Raw genomic sequence first — 26443 nt, forward strand, 5'->3', positions numbered from 1 at the left:
CGTCTTCGAGGTTGAGGATGGCCAGCACGGCGGCAACAAGCGCATCATTTCTGTGCAGAGCAATCAGGTTAAGAAGCTCGTGAACCATTTAGGGCAGTCTTTCTTTCTCTGGCTGATTTTGTGAAATATTGGTCTGATTTTGTGAAATATTGGGGTTTTCTGTGGTGAGATGTGGCTGAGCTAGCTCTAAATGGCTATTGAACTTTTGCTTTTGTTTTTCCATCAGTAGACATGAAATGAAAATAATTCTGCATTTAAATAGTGAAATGACTTTATGCATGATGATGGCTGCTAAATATTCTGCATTCTGAAACAACTTTATGCCTGATGATGGCTGCTAAATATTTTTATGTACTTGAAGTTTACCCACATATTTCTTTTTGGAACTTGCTAACCACAAGGGGGTGAGTCATTTTGTACACTTTTTTGGTCGTATTTGATTTGGATTTCCCTAACCTTTGTATTTTTGGAATGAGGCCAATAAGAAAAATCCAGCATCTTTTAGTTCTTCATATGTATTATTGTCCTTGCATTTACTCAAATCTTCATGACTTTGTCTGGTTTGTTGGCTGGGCTGTAACCGTTAGCCTGACATTTCTCTGGGATCTTATTAGGAAAAGGTGTTGTCTAACTTTGAAATGCATGGAAACAGGTTGATGGAAAAAAGAACAAGGTGTACGGGCAAAATCTTTGCTATCTGGCTAAATTGTTTCTTGATCACAAGACCCTATACTACGATGTCGATCTGTTTCTGTTCTATGTGCTGTGTGAATGTGATGATAAAGGATGCCATATGGTGGGCTACTTCTCAAAGGTAATCTTTTTACTTTTTAGTGTTCAGGGTTTGCCTGATCTTTAGCTATATATTACTACTGGCATTTTTCTAGTTAACTATTAACATATTGCAAGTCCACTTTTACATATAAGCCTTTTGAACTAATTAATATTTTTGGATACAAGCTTGATACTCATTTGACATTTCCCATTACTTTTCTTCCTGTGCTGTTGTTTAAATTTATCATTGAGAAGAAGAGCTGTTGTCTCTTCCTACTTTTGACATAGGTGCAATGAAACTTTTTAACACATGATGCATGATCGGTTGTTAGGGATGTGCCAGCTTGACATTTCTAAACTCGAGGATGCCATACTCTTAATAGTAGCCCAAGAAAAGTTCTCATTATTCCCCTAACTTCTCTTGGATTCACATGATATGCAGGAAAAGCACTCGGAGGAGTCTTACAATTTAGCTTGCATTCTCACTCTTCCTCCTTATCAGAGAAAGGGCTATGGAAAATTCCTGATTGCCTTCTGTAAGCTTCTCGTTTATCATCATCAGTCCAGTTCGTTGCATGCCATTATTCTGATTGCAGTAAATACATTGGCGTTGGACACGTATTATAATCATTGTGTATACTACCGTTTGGCATGATCTTTTATACTAGCATGATGAACTGTAGGAATGGGAAATATTTATTGCCATTTGGATTTATTTTTCTATAAAAATTGCATGTGATAACTCTGACCATCTGTACAGCATATGAGCTTTCAAAGAAGGAAGGTAAAGTGGGGACACCCGAACGGCCACTATCAGACCTAGGACTCTTAAGCTACCGAGGATACTGGACACGTGTACTTCTAGATATACTGAAAAAACAGAAGGGCAACATCTCTATCAAGGTTCGCATTTAAACTAGTTCTATCAAATTTAAAACTATGGTCGCTGGTAGAGCTCATACATGATGATACTCATAATATTTGTATTTGCTCTATGCATTCATAATCTAGTAATCTCCACTATAACTTATATTGGCTCTGAGATATTGTAAACAAAGGTGGATGGAACAATTAGTAGTGGCAAGATATTTTCAAAAAATTCTGACAATAAAATATTGAAGTATGATATTCCACGTTGCAGCGGGGAACGGAGTGCCTAATTCTTGAAGCTTTCAAATGGATTGGGCTGTATCATCATAACTTAAGATAGAAGACCTCTTTTCGTTTTCTGATAATATAGCTGCTCGAATTGAAACTTGTTGTCTTAGCTCCAATAAGTCATAACTTTCTCTTCCCTTGTACCCCTTGTTTTATTTTGACTCTCTCCCCGTTGATTCTCAATGCTTCTCATTTCATAGTTACTTTTCTTTGTATGATTGCCTTCTCCAGGAGCTCAGTGACATGACAGCCATCAAAGCCGAGGATATTCTGTCCACGCTTCAAAGTTTAGAGCTAATCCAATATCGATGTCAAATACATAATGCAACTGAGTTTTTGCAGTATTTGAGGCGTGGCTCTGAGTGATTTGGTAGTATGTTCGTTGACATATGTGAACTGAAAACTTTTGCAAAATTTACACATCAGTTGTTTCTCTGACTCAGTGCATCCTATTTAGGGGAAAATGTGTTTCTTGAATTGTGCAAATTTTTCATATCAGATTGTCATAGAATACCTTAAAGCTTGGTTTCATTTGGATGTTCTGAAAATGTATTCTTTTTCATTATCTCATGTCTTTTAATTTTCACTCTTGGTTTATTGGTGAGTGTGTTTGTGGGAGGCAGATGTCATTGTGGTTGGCTGGACAATTTCCTTTGTCTTCCATACATATTCCATTTAAAATTACATGTTTTCTTACTTCTTTGTATTAACACTTTATATGCTAAATGTGAATGTGTTCCTAATGCCATTTGTGATTCAACGGTTTACTTTAATAGGCAGCAGCTATTATGATATTATGCACTGTAACAAGAAGCCTTTTTACCTCAAAGGATTGGAAGAAGATTCAAACGTCATGGATGCGTACCTCATGCATTCGGTATATACTTGACCCATTCTATTTTATTTATTTATTAATATTTACATGTTTTCAACTACAAATGTTGCATACATATGTACTTACGTGGAACACAGGTCATCTTCTTGATACTACTCTTAGCTGTTATTGCCTTTATCATTAACTTAATTGATCATATTGTGATGGATGACATCTTCAATTGGTGATGAGTTTAACTGCTTTGGGAATATCCTTGTTTGACTTTGATAACTCTTTGACATGTGGTTCTTCTTACTCTGTTTTATTTGCTTTTTGGATCCATATCTGGCATAAAACTAAGCAGAGCACAATAGTAATCAGCGTTACTTATCAATTTAATTATGTATTGCAGGCAACTCTTCCTCTGTGTATGCGTTGGGCTATGGGCTGGACTTATCATTGGATTTGTCACTGAATATTACACCAGCAAAGCTTACAGGTGCAATTTGTTTTACTCTGATGGAGTTCCCTTATATGGAGTTCCCTTATACTTGTGAAGCTTGATTTGTTCTTTCCTTTTGGTTAATGTTTGCTCCTTTGATTTTGGGATTTCCCTATACAGCCCTGTACAAGATGTTGCTGATTCCTGCAGAACGGGTGCTGTCGAGAATGTTATATTTGGCCTTGCCTTGGGATATAAATCTGTTATCATTCCCATTTTCGCAATTGCAATTAGCATCTTCGCAATGCAGACAGAAATTTATGTGATATTTATTATATTTGGATGATAATGTATGAATATTTTGGATGCTATATAATATATGTTATCGATGGCAATGTCATTTTGTTGTTTTAGAATTATTAATTTAATTTTCGAGACACATAACAGGAAAATTTTAAAAAATATATTACAGTTATAAAAAGTGCAAAAAACCGTTATGTATTCTATCAAAGATAACGGTTAAAACCGTTATAAAAAGTGCAAAAAACTGTTAACTATGATAAAATAAAAAATAAAAAAATTAATACATAACGGAAAAATCTTAATACATAACGGTGAAAAACTGTTATGTATTCTATCAAAGATAACGGTTAAAACCGTTATAAAAAGTGCAAAAAACTGTTAACTATGATAAAAAAAATAAAAAAAAATTAATACATAACGGAAAAATCTTAATACATAACGGTGAACAACCGTTATGTATTCTATCAAAGATAACGGTTAAAACCGTTATAAAAAGTGCAAAAAACTGTTAACTATGATAAAAAAAATAAAAAAAAAAATTAATACATAACGGAAAAATCTTAATACATAACGGTGAAAAACCGTTATGTATAACCTTTATAGATAACGGATGCGTACTGTTATGTATGACGCATCGTACCGTTATCTATGCTACTATACATAACGGTTTTGAAACCGTTGTGTATGACGTATAGAATAGATAACACCACTATACACAACGGTTTTTTTGCTCATAGATAACGGATAAAATCCGTTATCTATGAGCGTTTTTCTAGTAGTGTGAGCAACTGTATGTAGCAGAGAACATCTAAATCATGTTAAACAAGGACCAACTCAAATTTATAAGTACTGAAATTAAAGAGATGCCTCAATTTTTCAGGCCACACGGAATAAAGACTAGCATCTTGACGGCTTGAAAAAAGCACATGAGCATGAAAAATATAGGACTGCTCTAAGAGAAGAAAACGAAGGTCCAACTTCAACTATTAAAAAGTCGAGAACCCATCATCCTCGCTCACCTGCAACAACATCATAGGTGTGCATGCAGCTTAATCACACAATCAAACAATTCTTAAGCTGTCTAAACCAATAAGCATCTGAAATTTGAATCAAGCATATGAGTGCTCCCAGAAAAAGAAACAACTGTTGCGAGACAGATCGCTCAATTATTATATTACATAAAAATTCCATATAACTAATATCGATTTTTCTTCTGGGAGTGAAACCAAAAAGAAGAGACAAACTGATAACACTCATGTTTCCATTGTTTTTAGTGTTCTTATGATGTAAATTTTATAGGAAATTGAGTGTTGGATGATTGTTTTGTGCTTAAATTGCTTTATCTTGTGAAATATGTTACTTGCTCGTACTTTGATGATTTTTATAGAAATATGGAGTTCGAATTTGGACCAATGCTCTTAATGAAAGTTGTAGATCGTCTCGATACGAGTTCGTAGGCGCAAACGGTTCGCAAATCCGAGTTCGGACGAGGAAGATATGGCCGAAACAAGAAAGTCGCGCGCAGCAGTGAATAGTACCCGACGGGAATTTCCGAATTTTCGGGATTTTGCGGGATTTTCGGATTTTATCAGTATTTTCGAGCTCTGTACTGTATTTATCTTTTGTGCCTATATATAGGTCATATTTTCCTGACCTAATAGACACATCTCTTTACCTCTCTTTATTTCTTTTCTTCTTCTTTTTATTTTTAGACTTAGAATTTTATTGCTTCCATACATTAGCTTTATTTTTCCTGCAAGATTTCAGCTGTCATTCAACATTCATTCCGGGTTTTATCTAATTCAGTTTTTATTATTGCTTTCTTTTTAATTATGTTTATGCTTTCTTTTGCTATGTCTGGCTAGTTTCGTTTAGCTGATTCTAGGGTTTGTAAATAGTTGATTGAATTTATGTGATTTATTTGTTAATACATTTGTGCCTTCCAGTTTATGATTCATAATTTCTGGTGCTTAATTTCTTGTGAATTATCTGATCAATAGTTTGCATGTTTAGCTATTCGGTTTGAGACCTAGCGGAGATAACTGTTTAGCGGATTCAGGAATGTATGATATGATTTTAACCTTGAGACCTAGCGGAGATAGGTGGATCATAGGGAGATATTCTTAGGAGCTATTGGGAGTTAGTAGATTTTCTTGAGACCTAACGGAGATAGATAATTTACTAATCTACGATCGTTGCTGCTCTAGCGAGAGTGATTGATATTATAACTGGATTAAATTGGTACATAGGATTAATAGATTAATTGCATAGATTTAGTTAATGAATTTACTGCCCTAGGATCAGTTGTCTTTTATTAATTGAGTTTTCTATCCTATTTTATTTGGTTTGTTTTGATTTAAGTTATCTACTTCATTCTTATTTGTGATTGCCTGAATATTACTAGGGTTTAGTTAGGATTACTTAAGGTGATTTGTCATAATAGTCCCTGTGGATACGATACTCTGCTTGCTGTTTATGTGCTACAATTATACTGTTTAGTTGCAGTTTTTATTGCTATAATAATAGTGATCACAAACACGGCTCATGCACTTTCTTTTTTATTAAGAAAGATATTAGCAGAGAACATGTTTCCCTTCAGCAGCCTCTATCTAATCATCACATTAGTTAGACCTGGGCAGCTACAATGTCGAGGCACAACATCCAACTTAATACTACAAATTACATACCAAACATGGCTCACTCAACCAAATATCAGATCGGGGGTACTATATTGTGTCCACTGACAATATATTGTTCAAAATTTTATCAACCAAATTTTGATTTTCCAAATTAATATACAGGATGAGTTTCCCAATATCCCAAACTGAAACCCTTAGGACTAGGGCATACATATGCAACATTGACACATGTCAATCTCAAGTCGTGCATCTACAAAAATAGAAGAGCATGAAGATATAACATGTGACATTAGTATATATATCCAATCCAAATGTGCCAATTGTGGAATCTGTTGAGCTGGTAAACTTGAGGCTAGAAATCACTTCCATTGATGGATTTTGCAGACCATAAAAAGCATATTTCCTAATTTCGCAATATAATATGGGGAACAACAATCATAATCCCAATAAGAGGCTGCATGGATACATATCATATTTGACATCGTACCACAACTAAAGAGGCAAAGGGAAAATTAGTCTAATTCTCTCGCTAATTTCTAAAGAGGTGAAGCTGTGAAGGTACGAACTATACGAGTGAGAAGCAAGTGGATTCCCACAGAGCCACAAAGATAATCCCCCAATTTTTAAGGCTAGGAGAAAATGTTAGCCTGCTTTGTTTGTAAAATAATGTATTCTTGAATTCCATTGATATGGCGAAAAGAAAAGAATATTCACATGACACATCGCATGTTAGGCTTTCCTCATTTTTTTTTAATCCTATATTGGAGTATAATTGAGATACTAGGTAAATTGCAATGAAATAAAACAAATCGAATTTATCAAAACAGGACACAACTCTCCATAATCATCATGCAAAATAGACAAGTAGCAAAAACGGCAGGGATATCATATCATGAAGATCAACGAGTGACCACAAATCAAATTCACGATGCAAAACCTCAACAATTCCTCAAATTTCACCTTTCTCATTTTGCGGCTATGCGAGCGATGAAATCCTCGTAGCGGATCTTGCCATCGGATCCGACATCTACCTCTGGGATCCACTCGTCGAACTCGGCAGGCTCCAATTTCTCACCAATTCTAGTAAGGATGTGCCTGAGCTCCTTCACGACGATGAAACCGGTCCCCTCTTTGTCGAGGACCTGGAAGGTGTCACGGAGCTGTTTGTCAAACGGCTCCACCTTCAAGTGCTTCGACATGAGGTCGAGGAACCTCTGAAAATCGAAGGGCGTGGTGAGTTTCTCTTCGGTGATTATGGATTTCAGTTGCGCCTGCGTGGGGTTGCCGCCGAGGGAACGCATCAAGATTTCGAGTTCGGAAGTCGAGATTTTGTCGTCGCTGTCAGCATCGAACAAATTGAACGCTTCCTTCATCGATGCTATTTGGTCATCAGTCAGCCCCATTTTTCGTGATCTTTTGCTCTCTTTTGCGGTTGGCTATTGTCTGATTCAATTCCTAAGCCTCTCAATAGTTTCTGTTTTCGAGAGAGAAATCTGATTATGTTGTCGATGATTGCGCAAACTAAGGGTACCTCCAACAATGATCCCAGTTTCTAGTTTTTAAATTGCCACATCACTGCTACATCAGCTTTAGAAACTCACTTACTTTTTTTATCTAACATCTACTCTAACAATAGACAAGTTTCTTATTTTTAGAGGGTCCCACCATAATACACACTTCCTTTATATATGAATATACTCTTTCTAGTATTTTGATTTTATTTTTAATTTAAACTTTTATATTTTAATTATCTAAAAATTAAATCGACTTATAATTATAAATAATAATTAAAATTACATTATTGAAATTAAAATTTTGTCGCTGTATAAAATTTAGCCGTTTGACATACTATAATTTAATCAATAATATAATTGAAAAATTAGCCGTTTATTCTTTTATTATAAAGAAAAACAAAAAAAGAGAACAAAACACTCAGGCGAATAGATGAAAATGATAAACAATTAAATGGTGAATTAGCCGCAAAAAGAAAAGGAAAATAAAAATGAAAAGGGCAAAAGTACAAAAGGGGCCCGCATGCAAATTTGCACCTGGTTTCCTCGATTTCTATGTTGAAACTGGTTCCTCCTTCCTCCAACGGTAGCTCCAAATTTAAGAAACTACAAAAAGGTGCCATTGGAGGCACCCTAAGTGAGAATGGAAATGGTAAAAGTCATACTCCCTCCGTCCCCAAAATAAGTTCCTCTTTGGGGACGACACGTGTTTTAAGGAAAAATGGTAAAGTGTATTGATAATGGAGAAAAATATGTTAGTAATTAGTATTGAGAGTGGTGAAAAGGTGAAAAAGTGTTATAATTAGTATTGAGAGTGGTGAAAAAGTGAAAAGTAAGAATAAATAATTAAAGTATCATTAGTGGTGGGGTAGTTGTCCAAAAATGGAAAGAAAGAAAGAGGAACTTATTTGGGGGCGTCCTAAAAAGGAAAAAGGGGAACTTATTTCAGGGACGGAGGGAGTATTATATATATAAACCATTTTTTTCAAATGTTACATGAGGTAAATAGTAGTATTTTTTTAAGATAAAAATAAAATTGAGTAGCCTTTTAGTTAATGATAATATTATCATAGAGTCTTAGTGTAATAAAAGTTTGCAGAAAACGTGGAAAAGGGTGACATATTTTTTTTTCTCATCTTAAAGAATATGAGATATAAAGTAGGTGAAAATCAGTAAAATGTGATAAAAATTTCTTTCTTTCTTTTTTATGATTAATTTTCAAGCAAAGAGAATGCATCCTTGAGGAATGCTGCAGACTGCTTCTATATTCCCTCAATTTGTCTCATTATATGAGATGGACCATATATTTTGTGTAGAATCTAACTTACTAATATTTAACATACAGAAAAAAAAATACTATATTCAAATAGATATATGTACTCAGAATGCTACAATTACTGTTATATCTCAAGCATACGTAGATTTAGAAAATCATTTTTTTATATAGATTATATATTTAACTTACCACGTCCAATCACTCGATGCATGCTAAACCTCGTTTACGTGTAGCTGACGTAAATCCAACTCGGAGTATTGAAATTAGGTGATATCATAAAACAATTCAATGAGAAATAAATTATTTTTTCTTATAAATTGTTGACCTCCTTTTTAAAAAATTTTAATATCTTGCTATTTCAATTAAATAATAAGATAGAAGGACAAGTAGTTTTTTTTTTTAGGGGGGACAAGTGTTATGGTTGATACTAATAGTTGTAAAAGCATTTTGACCTTTGACCCTTAACCACGTCGAAAGGTTCCAAAGACTAAGTTAGCGAGGTGCTCAAAAATGTTATTCATAAATTGACATTCAGATATGCATCATCAATTATAGATTAAATTCACGAATATGATTGGTAATATCGTAATTAGTTTATGATTATAATGATGATCATCAAAATATTATCAATACTTAAAAGCTCCATACAAAATAGTGATATATAGAATTTTGATCTCATCACTAAAGTATTAGTAATTAAGAAGAGAATGAAAACAAAACTTTATGGTTACTTGGTTTGGTCCGCCTAAGAAAAATGCCCATTTTAGATTGGGCTGACCGCCCCAAATAAATTGAGGGGATATTACTTTTTCTTTTCTTTTCCTTTTTGTCGAAGGGTAATTTTATATGTAGCCCCCATTTTACTCAGTGTAGCCTTTAATTTTAAAAAAAAATAAAAATATTAATGAATATACTATTTTGCCCTTGTAGCCTCCACAATTAAAATTTTAATAACTAAAATTCTAAAGATACAAAAATACGCTAGAATACAATAAAATGTATAGCCCCAACAAAATTGAAGATCAAAATCTATTTTCAATCCATAAAACGAACTGGAAAACCAAATACCCCAGTTATCCATGATTGATATGCCTAATTAATGGAACCCTATCTCTGTATTCGAAATGTTAATTTTCTCTCTCTTCGGAGAGAAGCAAATTTGACCGAAGAATTGCTTTAACTGCCGCCGCAGTTGACTGTACCGATCGAGAGCTGGAACCTCGATTCCGTCCATCTTCGGCCTGCGTCAACCTTCAGCCGCGGACTCAGAGCTGCGTCAATCTTCAGCCGCGGACTCAGCCGCGATCCTCGCTCGGAGCTACCTCGCCGCGGACTCAGAGCAGCGACGCCATCCAGGTCGCCTTCAGCCGCGCCGTCTGCTGCTCGTCCCGCAGCCTGGAGCCGTTGCTGCAGTGCAGAGCTCCGATCTGCTCCGGCAAGCTCCACCGCGATCTGCTCCGGCACTGTCTTCCTCGCTAGTTACATTCCTCGCTAGTTACCGCCGCTGCGGTCCCTTTTCCGGCGAAGCCGCGCCAGACCAGCAGCGCCGCTCCCCAACGACCGTCCCTCTCGGCTAGGGTGGATCCCCCTTTGACCGACCTCCACCGCGACCTCGATTACGCCTAGCTGCAGCACCTCGTCTGCTCTTCTTCTCAAGGATCCTCCGCTGCGTTTCCTTATCCGGAGAAGACGACCCAGACCAGCAGCGCAGCTCCCACACGTCCGCCCCTCTCGGATAGGTTGGATCTTGCTGATACAGTGCTCAAATCTACCTTTTGACTTATCTCTGCCTGGTTTTCTCCGGGGATGGTTTTCATGGCTTCCTCTTCCTCTGTTCCGCCTAACCTTTCCCGTGAATTGGTTATTGTCCCGAACGTTATCTCTGCTGATGCTTCGGTCCCTAGATCGACCCTCCCTGGATCTGATATTGGGAAGACTATTTCGCCGGTGAATTCTACCCCTCAGGAGCAATCACCAATCATTAAGGGTAAGCCTGTTACTAACCCTCGACGAACTTACGCCTCCGCGGCTAGGGTTTTTTCGCCGAAACCCCCTGATGTCTTAGCACAAAATTTTTGTGCGCTCCATCCGCATACTACTGGGGAAAAGATGGTGTTACATATTCCTGATTCTATTTATCAACAACAGTTGCATGAGCTTCGTTTTGCGCTTCATGCGAAGTTACTTTTACCTAAAGGTAGTCTTCCTCGGACTTCTTCGGATATTCAGAAGGAACTCTCGTCTTTGTGGCGTTTGGATAGCCGGTTTCGCGTTGTCACTCTGGGAAAAGGGTTTTTTACGCTTCAATTTAGTAGGGAATCGGATATGCTTACTGCTCGCTCCAAACTTTCATGGAAGCTTTCCGTTGGACTTATTCGCATCCGTGATTGGACGCCTCTTTTTGATCCGTATAAGGAGTCTTCTACTATTGCCCTTGTTTGGCTCCGAATTTATTACTTGCCGCATGAATGTTGGCATCCGGAAGTTATTACGGGCATTGCACGTTCGGTGGGCACGCCAATTAAGCTTGATGGTCTTACTTTTTCTGCTGCTGTAGGACACTTCGCGCATGTCCTGGTCGAGATTGATGTTTCTAAGGTTACTCCCACTCACCTTTCGGTTGCACGTGGCAACGTGGCTTTGGAGGTGGAATTTGGTTACGAGTCTATGCCATATTTTTGTGGTATTTGTAAAACGGTCGGACATTCTTCGGATAGATGTAGTCGAAAGCCTAAGGACCCCAGCTCTGTGGAGACTGCGGTAACCAACAAGGTCTCTACTTCGGTTCCTACTGATACTCATGCGTCGGTTCCTCCTGCTGCGGCTTTAGAGGATGATTTTCGTCCGGTGCAAGGTAAAAAACATTGGCGTCAAACCCAACGATGGAATAATATATCTAATGCTCCTGTCACCACTAGTCAGAATGGTTTTGAGGTTCTTGGGGAGGAATCGGATACGGAGATGATTTATGAGGAAACTGAGCGACCGCTTCAGGCCGACGTCGGGCACAAGGCTCCTAAAACGGGTATTTCATCTCCTAAAAATACAAAGAATCAGCCCGAGTTACACTCTTCTGCTGGGAATACCCAAGTTGTTCAAAAGACTGGGGTGGATTTCTCTCCCTCGGCCAGGGAAAACAGCTTACCTCAGGATCAAACGGACGGCAATTTAGCTATTACCATTACACCCACGGCCAAAGATGGTTGCTCGGTTTTGGCTAAGGGGCAGGTTCAATTGCTCTCTACAGTTGGGGAATTTCATCAAACAGATGTCGGGCGCAATTCTCCCTCTCAGGTTTTAGTTCAATCACCTGGAGTGGGTTTTCCTTTGGCTACACAAGATCAATTGGGACCTGATTTGGCTTCTGTTAGGGACGCTCAGAGTCGGCTCTCGTCAGCTTTGGCTAGGGTCAACTCCAATGCGTCTGGTTCTCGATCAGATCCTCCTGCTGACAATGTTTATGAGGGTAATACGGGCAGCGCAACAAGCTTTGATCGTGGGTTTTCCTCTGAAGATCAATGGGATTTGCGGCGCCATATTGATGCAAAACGGGTTGCGCGTGCTGAAGATGAACAGAGAGCTGAAACACCTAATGCCCGGCCCAAGGCTTTTTTAAATTTAGTCCGTGAAGCCAATGCTAATGGTATGCCGCTGCATGCTTATACTACTTCTTCCCAACGACCATTTTTGCAAATTATGGATGCGGTGGTTGGCGAACGTTGGAGTGATATTATGGACGCGGAAGAGGCTGCGCATCGTGATGATAATCCTCGTAATGAGGACGATGGTATGTTGTTTTTACAATGAATATCTTTGCATGGAATATTAGGGGCTTTTCTACTGCCCGTAATCTTTTACACAATCATTGTGTTACTCATTCCCCTTCACTTGTTGGAATCTTTGAGCCCAAGACGTCTTTTAATCGTACACAGTCTTCTTTTTGGCATTCAATCAATGTCCGACCGGTGCATCAAAATGATAGAGGCGTGCATGCTCCCAATATTTGGATTTTTGCTTCTCCGACAGTAAACACTAAAGTTGTCTTTTCCTCGGATCAAGCAGTGGTGCTTGAGGTTGGGATTCCGGGGTTCTCTTTCTTTGCGGCGTTTGTACATGCGAGTTGTAATTATATCTCGCGTCGTTTACTTTGGGAAGATTTAGCATGCTACTCTACTGGTAGCCTTGTTGTCATTGGTGACTTTAATGCTCTACTGGGGGCACATGAGCGTAGGGGTCGGCGTAATCCTAGTAATATTGCTTGTCGGGAGTTTCGGGATTTTATTGATGATAATATGCTTTTTCAGCCTGTATCTGCTGGGCCTATTTTCACTTGGACTGATAGGCGTCGCTTTCCTGTCACCACGGAGTCGGTTTTAGATCGTGTTCTCGTTTCCGCTTCGTTTTCTGATTATTGGGATAATATCAGTTATCGTGTTCTTCCGAGGGTGGGTTCTGACCATTCACCTATTATTCTCAATTGTTCGTTTTCTCAGGTGCATGCTCAAAAACATTTTCGTTTCCTGAATATGTGGTGTTCTCACGAGGGCTTTTTGGATTTGGTGAAACATTCCTGGTCTCTGGAGATTGATGTTCGTTGCCCTATGGTGCGGGTAATGCGCAAACTCAAGCGGCTGCGCAAAGACTTGAAGACTTGGAATAAAGAGACTTTTGGAAATTTCAACGTTGCTTTGTCTGGTTTATATGAGCAACTAACCTCCCTTCAGAATGTTATTGGGGTTTCTGGCTACACGGAGGAGTTGTTTGATCACGAGATACAGCTTGAAGCTTCGATTAACACTATGCTCTCGCGTCAAGCTTCTCTTCTCCAACAGCAGAGTCGCATCAAATGGCTTTCAGATGGGGATCGTAACACTAAATTCTATCAAAATATGGTGAGGATGCGGAGATCTCGTCTGAACATTAAGCAGCTTCGCATTGGCGACATTTTGATTGATGATCACACGATTATGGCTGATCATGTGGTTCAGTTTTACGTCGATCTTTTTGCTGATTCTACCCCGGATATGGATCGATCTTGGATTAGTGCGCACGTTCCTAATTTAGTTACTCAGAATCAAGGGGAGTCGCTCATTTGTTGCCCGTCGGAGGATGAGATACGGGCAACGGTTTTTTTCCATGAATGGCAACGGTGCTCCTGGGCCGGATGGTTTCAGTGGTAAATTTTTTCAGGTTGCTTGGGATATTATTTGTTCGGATGTGATCTCTGCGGTGCAACGTTTTTTCCAGAGACATTACTTGCCTAAGGGTTTGAATTCCAATTTCTTAACTCTGCTTCCTAAGAAGGATGACGCCGTGTCTATTTCTGATTATAGACCTATTGTCTTGGGAAATTTTTTGTTTAAAATCATCACGAAAATCCTTGCTACGCGTGTTAATACCTTTGCTTCTGACATTATCTCGCCGAATCAGTTCGGGTTTGTGGCGGGACGGTCGATACATGAAGGTATTTTGCTCGCGTCAGAAGGTGTTAATTGCATGAATCGGTCTCGTAAAGGGAATAATATGGCCTTGAAGGTGGATATTAAGAAGGCGTTTGATACTCTGAATTGGGAGTTCATGGATGTGGTTCTCAAGGCGTTTGGTTTTCCTACGGTCTTCAGAAATTGGATTCAAACTATCTTCGCTTCTGCTCGTATTTATGTCATGTTTAATGGAGTGGTGCATGGCTATTTTGCTTGTCGCAGAGGAGTGAGGCAAGGAGATCCTCTCTCTCCCATTCTTTTCGGTTTTGCTGAAGATCTTTTGAGTAGACTGCTTCTCCACGCGGTTGATAATGGTTTTATCTCACAGATGCAAATGTCTCGCCAGTTGTGTTTCCCATCGCATTTGTTGTATGCTGATGATGTGTTGCTGTTTTGTCGCGCTTCTAAACGTTCGTGTATCATGATTAATTCTATTTTGCAAATTTATGCCAAAGTCTCGGGCCAACATTGCAACACCGATAAGTCTACTATTTATTTTGGTAAGGGGGTTCCTACGCAGGTGTAGAGGCGTCTTCGGCGTATTCTCCATTTTTCTTTTGCCTTCCTTACATTCACCTATCTGGGGGTTCCTGTTTTCCCTGGCCGGGTCTCGGCTTCTCATCTGGTCAAGATTAAAGATTTTATTCTGTCGAAGTTCTCTAGGTGGAAGGGTTTGCAACTTTCTATGGCTGGACGAGTTTGTTTAGTGGCTTCGGTGATTCAGAGCTCAGCAGTTCATAGCATGCTTATTTATCAATGGCCGGCTAAGCTGCTTCATGAGCTTGATAAAGCTTGTCGCTCTTTTATTTGGACTGGGTGTATCACGTCAAAGGCTCGTTCCTCGGTTGCGTGGAATAGGGTTTGCGCTCCTAAGCTGAGGGGTGGTTTAGGTGTGAAGAGCTTTTCTGATATCAACAACAGCTTTATGTTCAGATTGGGCTGGCAAGTCATAAAGGAACGAACCCTTGGTTTCGATCTCTTTCGCCGGCGTTATCTCTCCCCGATGTTAAGTCCTTCCTCCCGTTGGTTTTCCTCCTCTATCTGGCTTGGTGTTCGTAAGCCGATTCAGCAGATCGTGCAGGATACATTCTGTATTATTGGACGAGGAGATTCCGTCTCTTTTTGGCATGACAATTGGCTCGGGTATAAGATCTCCTCGCGCCTACGTATTCCGAGCTACATGGCTCCTTTTCTCACGCACAAAGTGTCAGATTTTTATTTTGATGATATTTGGCATCTCACTGATTCGTTTCTGGTGGCTTTTCTGGAGGTTGCTTTCGACATTATCTCGCTTCCGACTGGGGATATGGAAGATGAACGAGCTTGGGTGCACTCTCGGTTTGGCAATATTTCGGCTTCTTTGGCCTTTGATCATTTCGCTCCACCTTTTCCTTCGGTGGATTGGGGGAAGTGGATTTGGGCACCTTTCATCCCGGTGCGTCGTTCTATCACTTGTTGGCGGATCATTTTGGGCCGTCTTCCTACTATGGATGCGATTCAACGTTGTGGTTTCATTGGGCCTAACATTTGCAGCCTCTGTCTCAATGCAGAGGAAAATATAGATCATCTTTTTTGGGGTTGCAACTTTGCTAAGCCTTTATGGGGTTTTCTTTTCTCATGGTTTGAGATGGAGGTTCCATTTTTTCATGATATTGGCAGTTTCATTATCTTTGCTATGAATTATAATGCAAGTGCGCAGGTGACAAGCCTTTGGCGTGTGGGCGTCATTACAATTCTTTGGGGTATCTGGTACTCTCGTAACCAATCTATTTTTCAAAATGTTGTGGCCTCACCTCATGCTTTGATGAAGCTTCTTAAGATTTCCTTTTTGGAGGCTGCGAGCAATTTTAAATTAGGAAGCATGGCGAACTCGGTGTTTGAGCTTGGGATCCTTCGTCGCCTTGCTGTTGCAGGCAATCCGCGCCCTGCTCCGATCACCATTACCATTGATGTGGGCTGGACCCTTCCTTCTCCTTCTTGGCTCAAAGCCAATATCGACGGGTCCATTAGGGGTAATCCTTCGGTGATGCATGCGGGTGGTGTGGTCAGAAATGCCTTTAATTCGGTGGTGGCGTGCTTTCACTTTTCGGCAGGAGCCGGTTTTGCCTTTGAGGCGGAACTTTTTGCTTTTATTATCATTCTTGAGAGGGCTGCTGCTCATCAATGGTATAACCTCTGGATTGAATCTGATTCAACATACGTTGTTAATGTCTTCAATAATCGTGAGGTTCCGGTCCCGTGGCATTTTCGGAGCAGATGGCGGGCGGCGCTTAAAGGTGTGGAGCACTACAACCTCCGTTGCTCTCATAACTACCGGGAAGGTAACCAAGTTGCCGATTACCTCGCTTCCTCTTTTTCGCAGGAAGGGTTTTGGCTTCATTATATTCCTGAGATTGCTCAGCTGGTTTTCGATGATGTACATTCTTCCTTTGTTCGCATGGTGCGATAGCTTGTCCTGGGTTGTTTGTTTCGGTGCTTGGTGGGAACCGGGGAGATTTGGGGGTGAGGGTACGGCCGGAACTTCCGAAGTCTCCTCAGCTCAGTTTCCGCCGCACCTTGTTTCTTTAATGTTTTCTTTGTATCTAGACGGGTACTCTTTATCCTCGATTTGAGGTTTTAATGAGGCCCGGCCCTGGTCTTCTCTTTGGGTTTTTTTAGGTTCCGTTTTCTTTAATAAAATTTCAATTCAGCAGCAGATATGCCTAATTAATGTGGAAGAGAAATTGGTTAATCCCACACAGAAAAGTCGACTTCTACGACTTCCCTCAGCAATTCAACATCGAAATCGTCAAAAATTGCGACGACATAAACTCTTGATCGTTCCACTGTGACGCCCTCTCCAACTTGGGCTTCAGCAAATTCGCCAACGATGGAATTTCTGGAATTTCGTTGGAGCTCTCTACCACAACCAGATGTCTAATTAGCGGTACAAGGCGGTAGAGCCCAAATTCACCAGAGCTTTCTATATCCTATTCTACATCGGGTTTGCAATCGAGAAGTATCTATTCACCAAAGAGCATCCTTGTATCATTGTATGTAATGATTTGATAGGATAAATGTTGTAAGAGAAAGGCAATTTGTGCAGAGCAGTTACTACCTATTCGATTGAAAATATATGTTTTTTTTTCAAGGAATTGTGTTCTTCTTCAATTTTCTTTTGCACGTTTCTTTTTGAAGGAATCTCTTGAAGGTTTCTAATAATTTGGGGCTGTAAGTTTTATTAAAATTCTTTGTCGTATTTTTATGTTTATAGATTTTTAATCGGTGGAGTTTTAATTTTGGGGGCTACAGGGGCAAAGCAGTCTATTTATTACTATTTTTTTTTAATTAAAGGCTATAGTGAGTAAAATGGGGGCTGTGTATATAATTACCCTTTGTCGAAACAATGATATTTCTAGCCTATTAATTTATTGGGCTTGGAGAGAGCTGAAAACTTGGATTAGATTTAAAAGTTGGGATACTTGAGATAGGAAGTGATAACCTTACTAGTACTTACTTGCTTAGAATAAAAAAGATCTTTGATAATTAATTTAATACTCGAATTTAAATGAAACAATGCATTCATATTATATCGGTTATAAAGAAATATTCTAGTAATATAAATAAATAAAAAATAATAATTTAATAATTTCATGAATTAATTGGCTGTAAATTTATAGTACCAAAATACATACACTTCAAAACTTTTTGGTGTTTTCCATGAATGTCAATTTTCCTAGAACCAAAATTGACATTACAAAATTAAAATTAATGTTGCAAGTTTATCGATCAAGACAATATATTTTGAATATTACTTTTTAAAATAAAATTGAAAATAAAAAGAAATTCAACTTAGAATCTCTCTCCATCTCATCACCTAGTCTACCCCCTTCTTCTGTCGCCGCGGCTGCTTCATCCCCGAGGACCAGCTCTCTATTTTCTATGAGTTGGATTTCTTTATATTTTTCATTTTCTTAAAAAATAATATATTCAAAATGATGTCATTTTGATTGATATATTTGCCACGTTAATTTTGATTTTGTCACATTAATTTTGATTTGTGAAAATTTAAAATACATGGAAATTTTCATAAAATCTCATAGTGTATATTTTATCAGCAATTTTATAGTGTATGGAAAAACTAAATTATGACTATAGTAATTGAATTTACAATCAATTAATTCTAATTTTATTTAGTGATCAAATACTTTTACGTAATAATCATTTTACCATCAATTCTATAGAAAGAACATGACTATTACTTTTAAGAGAATTGCAATTATAAAAAAAAAAAAATCATTTTCAAATGATATACCAATTTTACTAAACCAGTCAGTCAGGCCGAAGAGCATTAACATTACTCCATCCGTCCCAGAAAGCTTGAGCAGTATTCTTTTTCGAATTATCCCGTGAAACATGAGTATTCTCTTTTTATGGTACTCCATCCGTCCACAAAAATTATGTGTTTATTACTCCCTCCGTCCCGCTTCAAATGTCTCCTTTCTTTTGGGCACGGAGATTAAGAAATGTGTAAAAAGTAGATAAAGTGGGTATAAAGTAGATAAAGTGGGTTGGTGGAAATTATTTAAATATTAGGTATAGAGAGAGAGTGTTTTGCCAAAAAGGGAATGGGTCATTTGGAGTGGGACAGCCCAAAATGGCAAATGGGACATTTAGAGTGGGACGGAGGGAGTACTATTTTTATCCGTTCATAAAGATTGTGTGTTTTTCTTTTTTTAGAAACCTTCTTTATACTTTAAACTTCATTCACACTCAAAATTTACAAAATATTTACTAGTATTTACTTTTACAGTTTGGTGGGTCAAATGACAAATGCTACCTTTTAACACTAAAATCACATCTTTCAACTTTTTTATTAAAATTTGTGTCCTCCACTCCACCACACACTATTTGTAAACGAATAGAGTAAAAGTTTTATTCTTTATTCACATTTTTTCATTTTTATCTATCACAATTAACAACATAAAAAATACTAATATTTTAAAATTCGTGCCAAAAAAAAATTATTTAAATCTCGCGGGAATAATAATAATTATAGGGTGGGTTCTCTTTATCAAGGAAAAATAAATAAGAGTCAAATAAAAAATAAGAAATAATAATAATAATAATTTAAGGAGTGAAATTTTGATTATTCTTCATTTTTCAAATCAAAGTATTGGTGAATTAAGTCAGAAAAAAGAAAAAAGAAAAAAGAAGAACGAAAAACGGAGGTGGTGTTGGTGTGAACATAATTCTCCTTTCCACTTGTAGAACAATTTTTAATAGGTAACAAAATTTGGTTTCCCCTTTCGCAAGCCAAAAATCAGAAGTCGTTCGATTCCATCTCGCCCACCCTACTAAATAAGATAAAGCCCATAATTTCTGAACGAAAACCCATCATTCAAGAATTATTCTTGCGATTGATTTTGGAGATATCGCTGAGGAATTTCGAAGCAAAATAAAGAATCGATATTAATGGCGGCAAGCGAAGGAGAAATTCAGCCGAGACTGCAGGAGTTGCAGAAACAGCTGGCCAAGAAACAGTTGTTCGAGGGATCTGTTTCCGAAATCAGATCTCTTCTAAAACAACATTATTCAACCGCTTCACCTAATCTACGCAAAACGGTGCGTGCCTTCCATTTTATGTTAATTTTGATATGTGTTCGGATGAATGTGTTCGAATTATTGAATGATGTTGCTAGTCGATTGATGGGAAGTAAGAGAATTTGCAATTTTAGGGTTTTGGATTAATATTTATTTTATCGAGTTCAGAAATGGTCGGGATGATTATGTTTAATTTGTGGTTGATTTAGAAAGGTAAGAATCACTTAGGATTATATTAGTGTACTGTATTGACTAAGTTCAGAAAGGATTGAATTTTGCCAAAATTGAGAAATTGAAATTGATGAATGGGAAATTGATCATGTTTACTGTTCTGGCATATTGTGGATAGCATATTAGAAAGGTGTTTGAGTTATTGCTCTAGGTTTGTCTTGATGATTCCTTGAAAACGCTCTCGTGATCGTTGCAGTTTTACACCGTTGTGTGTCGTGTTGCAACTGTTTTGAAGACGAGACACACTTCCCCCGGGTTTTGGAATGCTGGGCTCAACCTCTTCCAGGAGGCTGAACAGCTCGTTTGGGACGCCTCCGAGAGAAAGCACTTGCAGAGCTGCATTGCTCAGGCGCAGGACCAATTAGGCGAAGTACAAAACCGGTCTGAAGACTCTCGAGAGAGTAGAAGTAATGGAGGTGGAAGATCTTCAAAAGCTTTCCCATGTATATTTGTGCTATCTTTGAGCTTATGGTGAAAATGGATCTGATGTGTATTGTATAGTGCAGGTTATTTATTTGAAGGGCATCTCACTGTAGACCGTGAGCCTCCACAGCCGGCTTGGTTGGTGCAAACGAATCTGCTGACTGCCGCTGCTGCCTTGCTTCATGGTGAGTCGTCAGCAGAGCAGACGGGGATTGCCAACTCGGGAGAAGGTGCTACGAGCCTACTGCACGAGCTGGTTAATAGCCTGGATGATATTCTGCCGGAGGTATCTTCATTCTTCCTTTTTCTTCTCGAGCAACTATTTCTTACATTTGCATCAATTCATTTGGCTAGCATCTCTGGCTCTGCAGAGTTTTAATCCTTCATATTTTCTTGCAATAGAAGACGACATTTATAACCCCTATTTAAATTCTTAAAGTGAGTAGTTAACCCTAACTAGGGATTAGTGAACCCTAATGGAGATTAATACTCCTAAATGGGAATTGGTGAATGGTGACCCCTAATTGGGGTGGATGCACCGTGCATTCATGTACACAAATTTTTATCATTTACATTTGTTGTGTACGCATATTCTTGAATTGAATAACTCGACTATTTCATCTCTTGTCTATATCCATGCCTTGCCAAAATTGCATGTTTAGTTACTCACAAAATCATCCAACATGCTTAAAATATCATTACTCAAAGCCTATCATAATTTTGACGCTCTCAATCTTATTGGTTCAAGTTTCTGTCAGCTGATTCTGGGGCTCCAAGAGTGCCACCTGCTAGCAAGGAAGTCGTGGCAAATCTCCCCATCACGAAAGTTACAGAAGGAATCTTGGTGAAGCTCGGTAAAGATGCCGTGTGTTCCATTTGCCAGGAGAACTTGGTCGTAGACGATGAGATGCAAGAGTTACCTTGCAAGCATATGTTCCATCCTCCTTGCCTCAAACCATGGCTGGTTAGATTTATCGCAGCATCTAGATCTCCTTTTAAACTCTCTTTTGCCCTAATGGAACATAAGTTTTTCTATGAATCTTTGATTTGATAGGATGAGCACAATTCTTGCCCAATCTGTCGCCATGAGCTAAGAACCGACGATCATGCCTACGAAAGTTGGAAGGAAAGGGAGAAAGAGGCGGAGGAGGATCGGAAAGGGGCTGCCAACGCGGTCCGTGGGGGTGAATACATGTATGTGTAGAGAGAGATGAAATGCTTCTGGTTCGTAGTTGGTAAAGCTTTCATGTTATGCCCTTATTCATTCTACATATCTCTCTATCTCAATTGTGTTGGTGTTCATTGATTAATATAGTTTGTATGATTGGTTCAAAAAAAATATAGTTTGTATGAATGTTGTTATTGAGATTTGAGAATAGAATACTTGAATCAAATGAGCTTTAAATGGGCCTTGCTCACTTTGTGTGAGGCCTTATGGCCCGTTAGAATATGGCCTCTAAGGTGAGATCTATACAAAATGCAAGAAAATTATATTAAAGTGTAATTAAATATACAAATAGTATAATGATACTTCTAAGAAATCTACAATATGTAATGCAGGTGAAATTGAACACGAAAATCTTAGAAATAAAGAAATGCTGAACCAAAAATATAAACACAAAATTGCGTGAAATAAATAAATGCTGAATAAGATAACCTGAAATAAACAAAATTAAGAGACTCTATGCAATGCGGGGAAAATGAAAGCTCTAATTTTCACTCAAGACATTTGGTGAGCCAGGTCGAAAATTTAGACATTTTCAAGCCCGAAAACGGATACCTAGACATTTTTAATTAAAGGGTGATTATATTCATAGCCCCCATTTTACTCATTATAGCCTTTGTTTAAAAAAATAATAAAAAATAATTATAAATTTACTATTTTAACCTATAATTTATAACTTCAAATTAAAAATAATTATCTTAGTATATGAAATTAAATTTCAAATCAAAATTTTCTTCGAAACGACTCCAAATCAAATTTATTTCATGTCTTATCTCGCCTCCTTCACCTATCTCCATTGCCATCTCTTTTTCCTTTTTGGCTATATGATTTCATGTTAAAAAGATGAGATTTTTTGTATAACTGCAACGATGACTTCCTAGTGGTGGTAATTAACGACGGCTTTCACGCCGTCACCGGCGATGACATATTTGTTAGCGAACTGCTCGACTTCTCTAATGACTTCCAAGAACAAGAGGAAAAACACCAACAACAAATGCGGATCAAATAAGTGGAGAACGAACTAGGTCTCTCTTTTGCACCGGAAAATTGTCTGCTCTGTTTTGCACTGGGAAAATAAGACCGTTTCTGCCAACAATGATTTTGGGTATCTCCCGAAGAGTGAATTAAGTATACCTTAAGCCAAATTTTCAAAGTTTTCTGTTTAATTTTGAAAAGATAAACGTTTCTTGAGAAGGGAATTTTTTTGAAAAGATGGAATCTTGTTGCAGGCGAAGGTTGGAAAGCTTGGGAAGAAAAAATGTCAAGAAGGAATCATTTTACACTCAATTCTTATAAACAGAAACCCACTCGAAAATAAGCAAATTAATATGCAAAGGAGATCATGCAACAAAAAAAAAAAAGGTAGATGGCATGTGACCTGGAGACGAGCGAAGGAGAAATGAGATGAAGATGAAGAATTGGTTTTGAGTTGCGTGGGTGGGTTTTGGGGGGCTATAGCAGAGCTTTAAAATTCTAATTTGATTATGAAATTAATTTCTCCTAATTTAGAGGGCTATGTAATTGAGGATAAAATAGTAAATTTATAACTATTTTTATTATTATTTTAAATAGAGGGCTATGATGAGTAAAATGGGGGCTATGTATAAAATTACCCTTAATTAAATTGGTGATAGTTCATGGTTTTAATTTATAATTGATATATTTTCTAATAATTTAAAATATTTTGGATAAACTCTCGATATTTTATTGTGATAATTGATATTTTCAATAGTTCTAGAATAAATTTGAGAGACCGAGAGAGGTTGCGGTTGCGGTTGGAAAGGGTCTGAAAGTTCAATTAATTACTGCTATGTTGGTTGGGTCAAACTAAACTTGATAAAATGGTCCCAAAAGGCCCAAAATTGCAATAATAATATCAATAAATCGGCATTGATTGCAAATGCGGCCACTATATAATAAATTTATTCAGGCTAAATTAATTTTACTTTAAAATTGTGAGTTCTAAGAATTCAATTTCACCAACATCATTTCATAGGATAACTATAGTAGTAATTTGTATTGTTGCATATATTATCGTTTTTCAGTTCTGTTATGCCAATCAGCATCTGAGAAATAATGTCCCAATACCAAAAATTATAAGACTCGTCCTGCAGAATCGTTTGTCGACTTAATTTATTTGATTTTACCCACAATTAAAAGTTATTATTATCATTATTATACACAGTATCCAAGTAAAATAAAGAAACAGAAACATGTTTATAGACATAAAAGCATGTGCATAAGGTTACATTGTTGATCTATATATCCTCAATCTCCAAATTTCAAAAATTAAATTAACAAAATGCTCGAATTACTCCATCCGTCCCACTGTAAGTGAGACCTTTCTTTTGGGCACGAGAATTAAAAAAAAGTGTATTTTGTGTGTAGGTGAAAAAGTAAAAAGGTGTTTGAAGAGAAAAACTTTTACCCAAAAAGGAAAGGGTCTCACTTACAGTGGGACGCCCAAAATAGAAAGAGTCTCAGATACAGTGGGACGGAGGGAGTAAAATTTATTAGAGTTATCTATATATCCTTTTGAGTGGATTTTTAAAATGGCCACTTTCATATTGTAAAATTAAAAATTGTCCACTAAGATAAAAATATTAAAAAATGGCCACTGTTACCAAAATACCCTTCCACATTAAAAATTAAAAAAATGGCCACTTTACATCACCCCTTTAAAAAATCCCGCAATTCACAACCAGAGTTTTTTGTTTGTGAATTCATAACTAGTCGAATTCACAGCCAAAATTTAATTCACAACCAGTCGAATTCACAACCAAAAATTAATTCACAACTAGAATTTTTTGGTTGTGAATTCACAACAAACGAATTCACAACCAAAATTTAATTCACAACCAGATTTATGTTGGTTGTGAATTCACAATCAGTCGAATTCACAACCTGAATTTAATTCACAACTAGAATTTATTATGGTTGTTAATTCAAGTAGTTGTGAATTTGAGTTTTTAATTTTTGAATTCACAATTAAAATTATAACTTATTTTTGTTGTGAATTCGAATTTTAGTTGTGAATTCATAGATATGGTTGTGAATTCAAAAATATTAAGTTGTGAATTCATCAAGATGATTGTGAATTCAAAAACAATAAGTTATGAATTTTAGTTGTGAATTCATACTAGCGAGAATTGTTTCCAAGGTCATTTGATTGTGAATTCATAAATGTGGTTGTGAATTCAAGAAAAATGAAAACTTTAACATATTCACATTATCAAATCGAAGCATCAAACGAGAAACTACAAGAACTAACTCACAAATCAGTATTTTTTTTTCATTCAATTATCTTTCTCAAATGGTAAAAACTAAAATCAGAAGGTTCAATACAACTTTGCAAAAAAAAAAAAAAAAAACTTTGTGCTCAAAATCAAGCGCAAGGACAAGCGTCGGATTCTCAAACCCCATCTCCAGCACATCCACGCCGTCTCCGATGACCGCGCCCCTCGGCTCCACAACAACGCCAGCAGTTGCTGGCGATCCGTCCCCTTCGATCACCCTGCCAATTTTGACTCCCTCGTGATTAGCCAGGATTTGAAGGCGAGGATCCAATTGGAATTGGAGATGTTCGCCCGCTCCATACAGTACCTCCACAAATTAGGGCGCATTTGGAAGCGGAGCTACCTCCTCTATGCCCCTCCGGCACCGGGAAATCCAGCTTCATCGCCGCCGTCGCCAATTTCCTCCTCTGCGCCAACCTCAACGCCCTATTGTTGCAGAGCTCCTCCAAATCCCTCGTCGTCGTCGAGGATCTCGACCGCTACGTCTCTGAGAATCCGGCGCCTAAGGTTTCCACATCGGCTCTGCTCAATTTCATGGACGGATTGTCCAATTTTCAATTGTGCGATTTCAATTCATTCAAAAACCTAGCTAGCAATTATTTAGGGGTAAAAGAGCACAAATTATTCAAGCAAGTGGAGGAAATTTTCCAGAGCAGGAGAACGATGAGCCCGGCGGAGATCAGCAAGTTGATGCTCCTAACGGAGAGAGAGAAAAAGAGGAGTGAGAGAGAAGAGAAAGAGGTGAGGAAAGAGAGAGAGCTCTGGTGCGAAAAAAAAGAGAAGAGAGAGAGAGAGAGAGAGAGCTCTGGTACGAAAAAAATGAGAGGAGAGAGATTATGGATTTTTTTTGGAAAATTGCAAATATTTAAGGAGGGGTATTTTAGTCTTTTCGCGCAAAAAATGGCTAAAATTTAATGTTTTTATTTTAGTGGCTAAAATTTATTTTTACTATATGAAAGTGGATAGTTTTATATATTTACTCTATCCTTTTCCCTTTTTTTTTTTTTTTAAGTTTTAATACTTTGCGTGAAAGACATGTAGAAATAGTTACTACTGTTGGTGGTCCCGTTGCCGTTGATGTAGACCACGTGGCATCTCTCCTCTGATTGGACGCAAAGTGGTTGCCCACGTGGATCCCCGCTTCCATGATAGCCGTTGATTTTGACTCCTCTGATCCTGCCGCTCGCAGATGGACCCCGCCCACCTCTTAGAGCATCCACAATGCTTGCACCCATAGTGGGTGCAATACCATGGGTCCCACTTCTATTGCACCCACTCCCACAAT

At 37.9% G+C, this 26443-nt stretch overlaps 3 protein-coding genes and 1 pseudogene across 3 annotated transcripts; 3 read left to right on the plus strand and 1 right to left on the minus strand.

Moving 5' to 3' along the window:
* The first annotated feature begins 330 nt into the window (after positions 1-330).
* On the plus strand, positions 331-2298 carry LOC131004810 (histone acetyltransferase of the MYST family 1-like). The gene is made up of 5 exons (XM_057931566.1): positions 331-351; positions 653-814; positions 1217-1310; positions 1535-1677; positions 2164-2298. The coding sequence occupies exons 1-5, from the start codon at positions 331-333 to the stop codon at positions 2296-2298; spliced, it is 555 nt and encodes a 184-aa protein (XP_057787549.1).
* Positions 2299-7084: 4786 nt separating this feature from the next.
* On the minus strand, positions 7085-7632 carry LOC131004822 (probable calcium-binding protein CML13). The gene has a single exon (XM_057931577.1). It carries the CDS (start codon positions 7531-7533, stop codon positions 7096-7098), a length of 438 nt encoding a protein of 145 aa, XP_057787560.1. The 5' UTR covers positions 7534-7632; the 3' UTR covers positions 7085-7095.
* Positions 7633-19552: 11920 nt separating this feature from the next.
* Positions 19553-22042, plus strand: LOC131004823 (E3 ubiquitin-protein ligase AIP2-like). The gene is made up of 5 exons (XM_057931578.1): positions 19553-20004; positions 20411-20630; positions 20721-20923; positions 21386-21601; positions 21692-22042. Exons 1-5 carry the CDS (start codon positions 19855-19857, stop codon positions 21839-21841), a joined length of 939 nt encoding a protein of 312 aa, XP_057787561.1. The 5' UTR covers positions 19553-19854; the 3' UTR covers positions 21842-22042.
* Positions 22043-25162: 3120 nt separating this feature from the next.
* Positions 25163-26111, plus strand: LOC131004824 (AAA-ATPase At2g46620-like; annotated as a pseudogene).
* The last annotated feature ends 332 nt before the right edge of the window (positions 26112-26443 follow it).

The sequence above is a fragment of the Salvia miltiorrhiza genome, unplaced genomic scaffold (genome assembly GCF_028751815.1).
Source record: "Salvia miltiorrhiza cultivar Shanhuang (shh) unplaced genomic scaffold, IMPLAD_Smil_shh original_scaffold_462, whole genome shotgun sequence".
Taxonomy (NCBI): domain Eukaryota; kingdom Viridiplantae; phylum Streptophyta; class Magnoliopsida; order Lamiales; family Lamiaceae; genus Salvia; species Salvia miltiorrhiza.

What these genes read in the sequence shown, in the direction of transcription:
- LOC131004810 (XM_057931566.1), top strand. Translation starts at nt 331, where the DNA reads ATGGCTGCTAAATATTTTTAT. An exon ending in TGGTGGGCTACTTCTCAAAG is followed by an intron (nt 815 to 1,216) that starts GTAATCTTTTTA and finishes CATGATATGCAG; the next exon opens with GAAAAGCACTCGGAGGAGTC. An exon ending in AGGGCAACATCTCTATCAAG is followed by an intron (nt 1,678 to 2,163) that starts GTTCGCATTTAA and finishes TGCCTTCTCCAG; the next exon opens with GAGCTCAGTGACATGACAGC.
- LOC131004822 (XM_057931577.1), bottom strand. Translation starts at nt 7,533, where the DNA reads ATGGGGCTGACTGATGACCAAATAGCATCGATGAAGGAAGCGTTCAAT.
- LOC131004823 (XM_057931578.1), top strand. Translation starts at nt 19,855, where the DNA reads ATGGCGGCAAGCGAAGGAGAAATTCAGCCGAGACTGCAGGAGTTGCAG. An exon ending in CACCTAATCTACGCAAAACG is followed by an intron (nt 20,005 to 20,410) that starts GTGCGTGCCTTC and finishes TGATCGTTGCAG; the next exon opens with TTTTACACCGTTGTGTGTCG. An exon ending in TGGATGATATTCTGCCGGAG is followed by an intron (nt 20,924 to 21,385) that starts GTATCTTCATTC and finishes TATTGGTTCAAG; the next exon opens with TTTCTGTCAGCTGATTCTGG.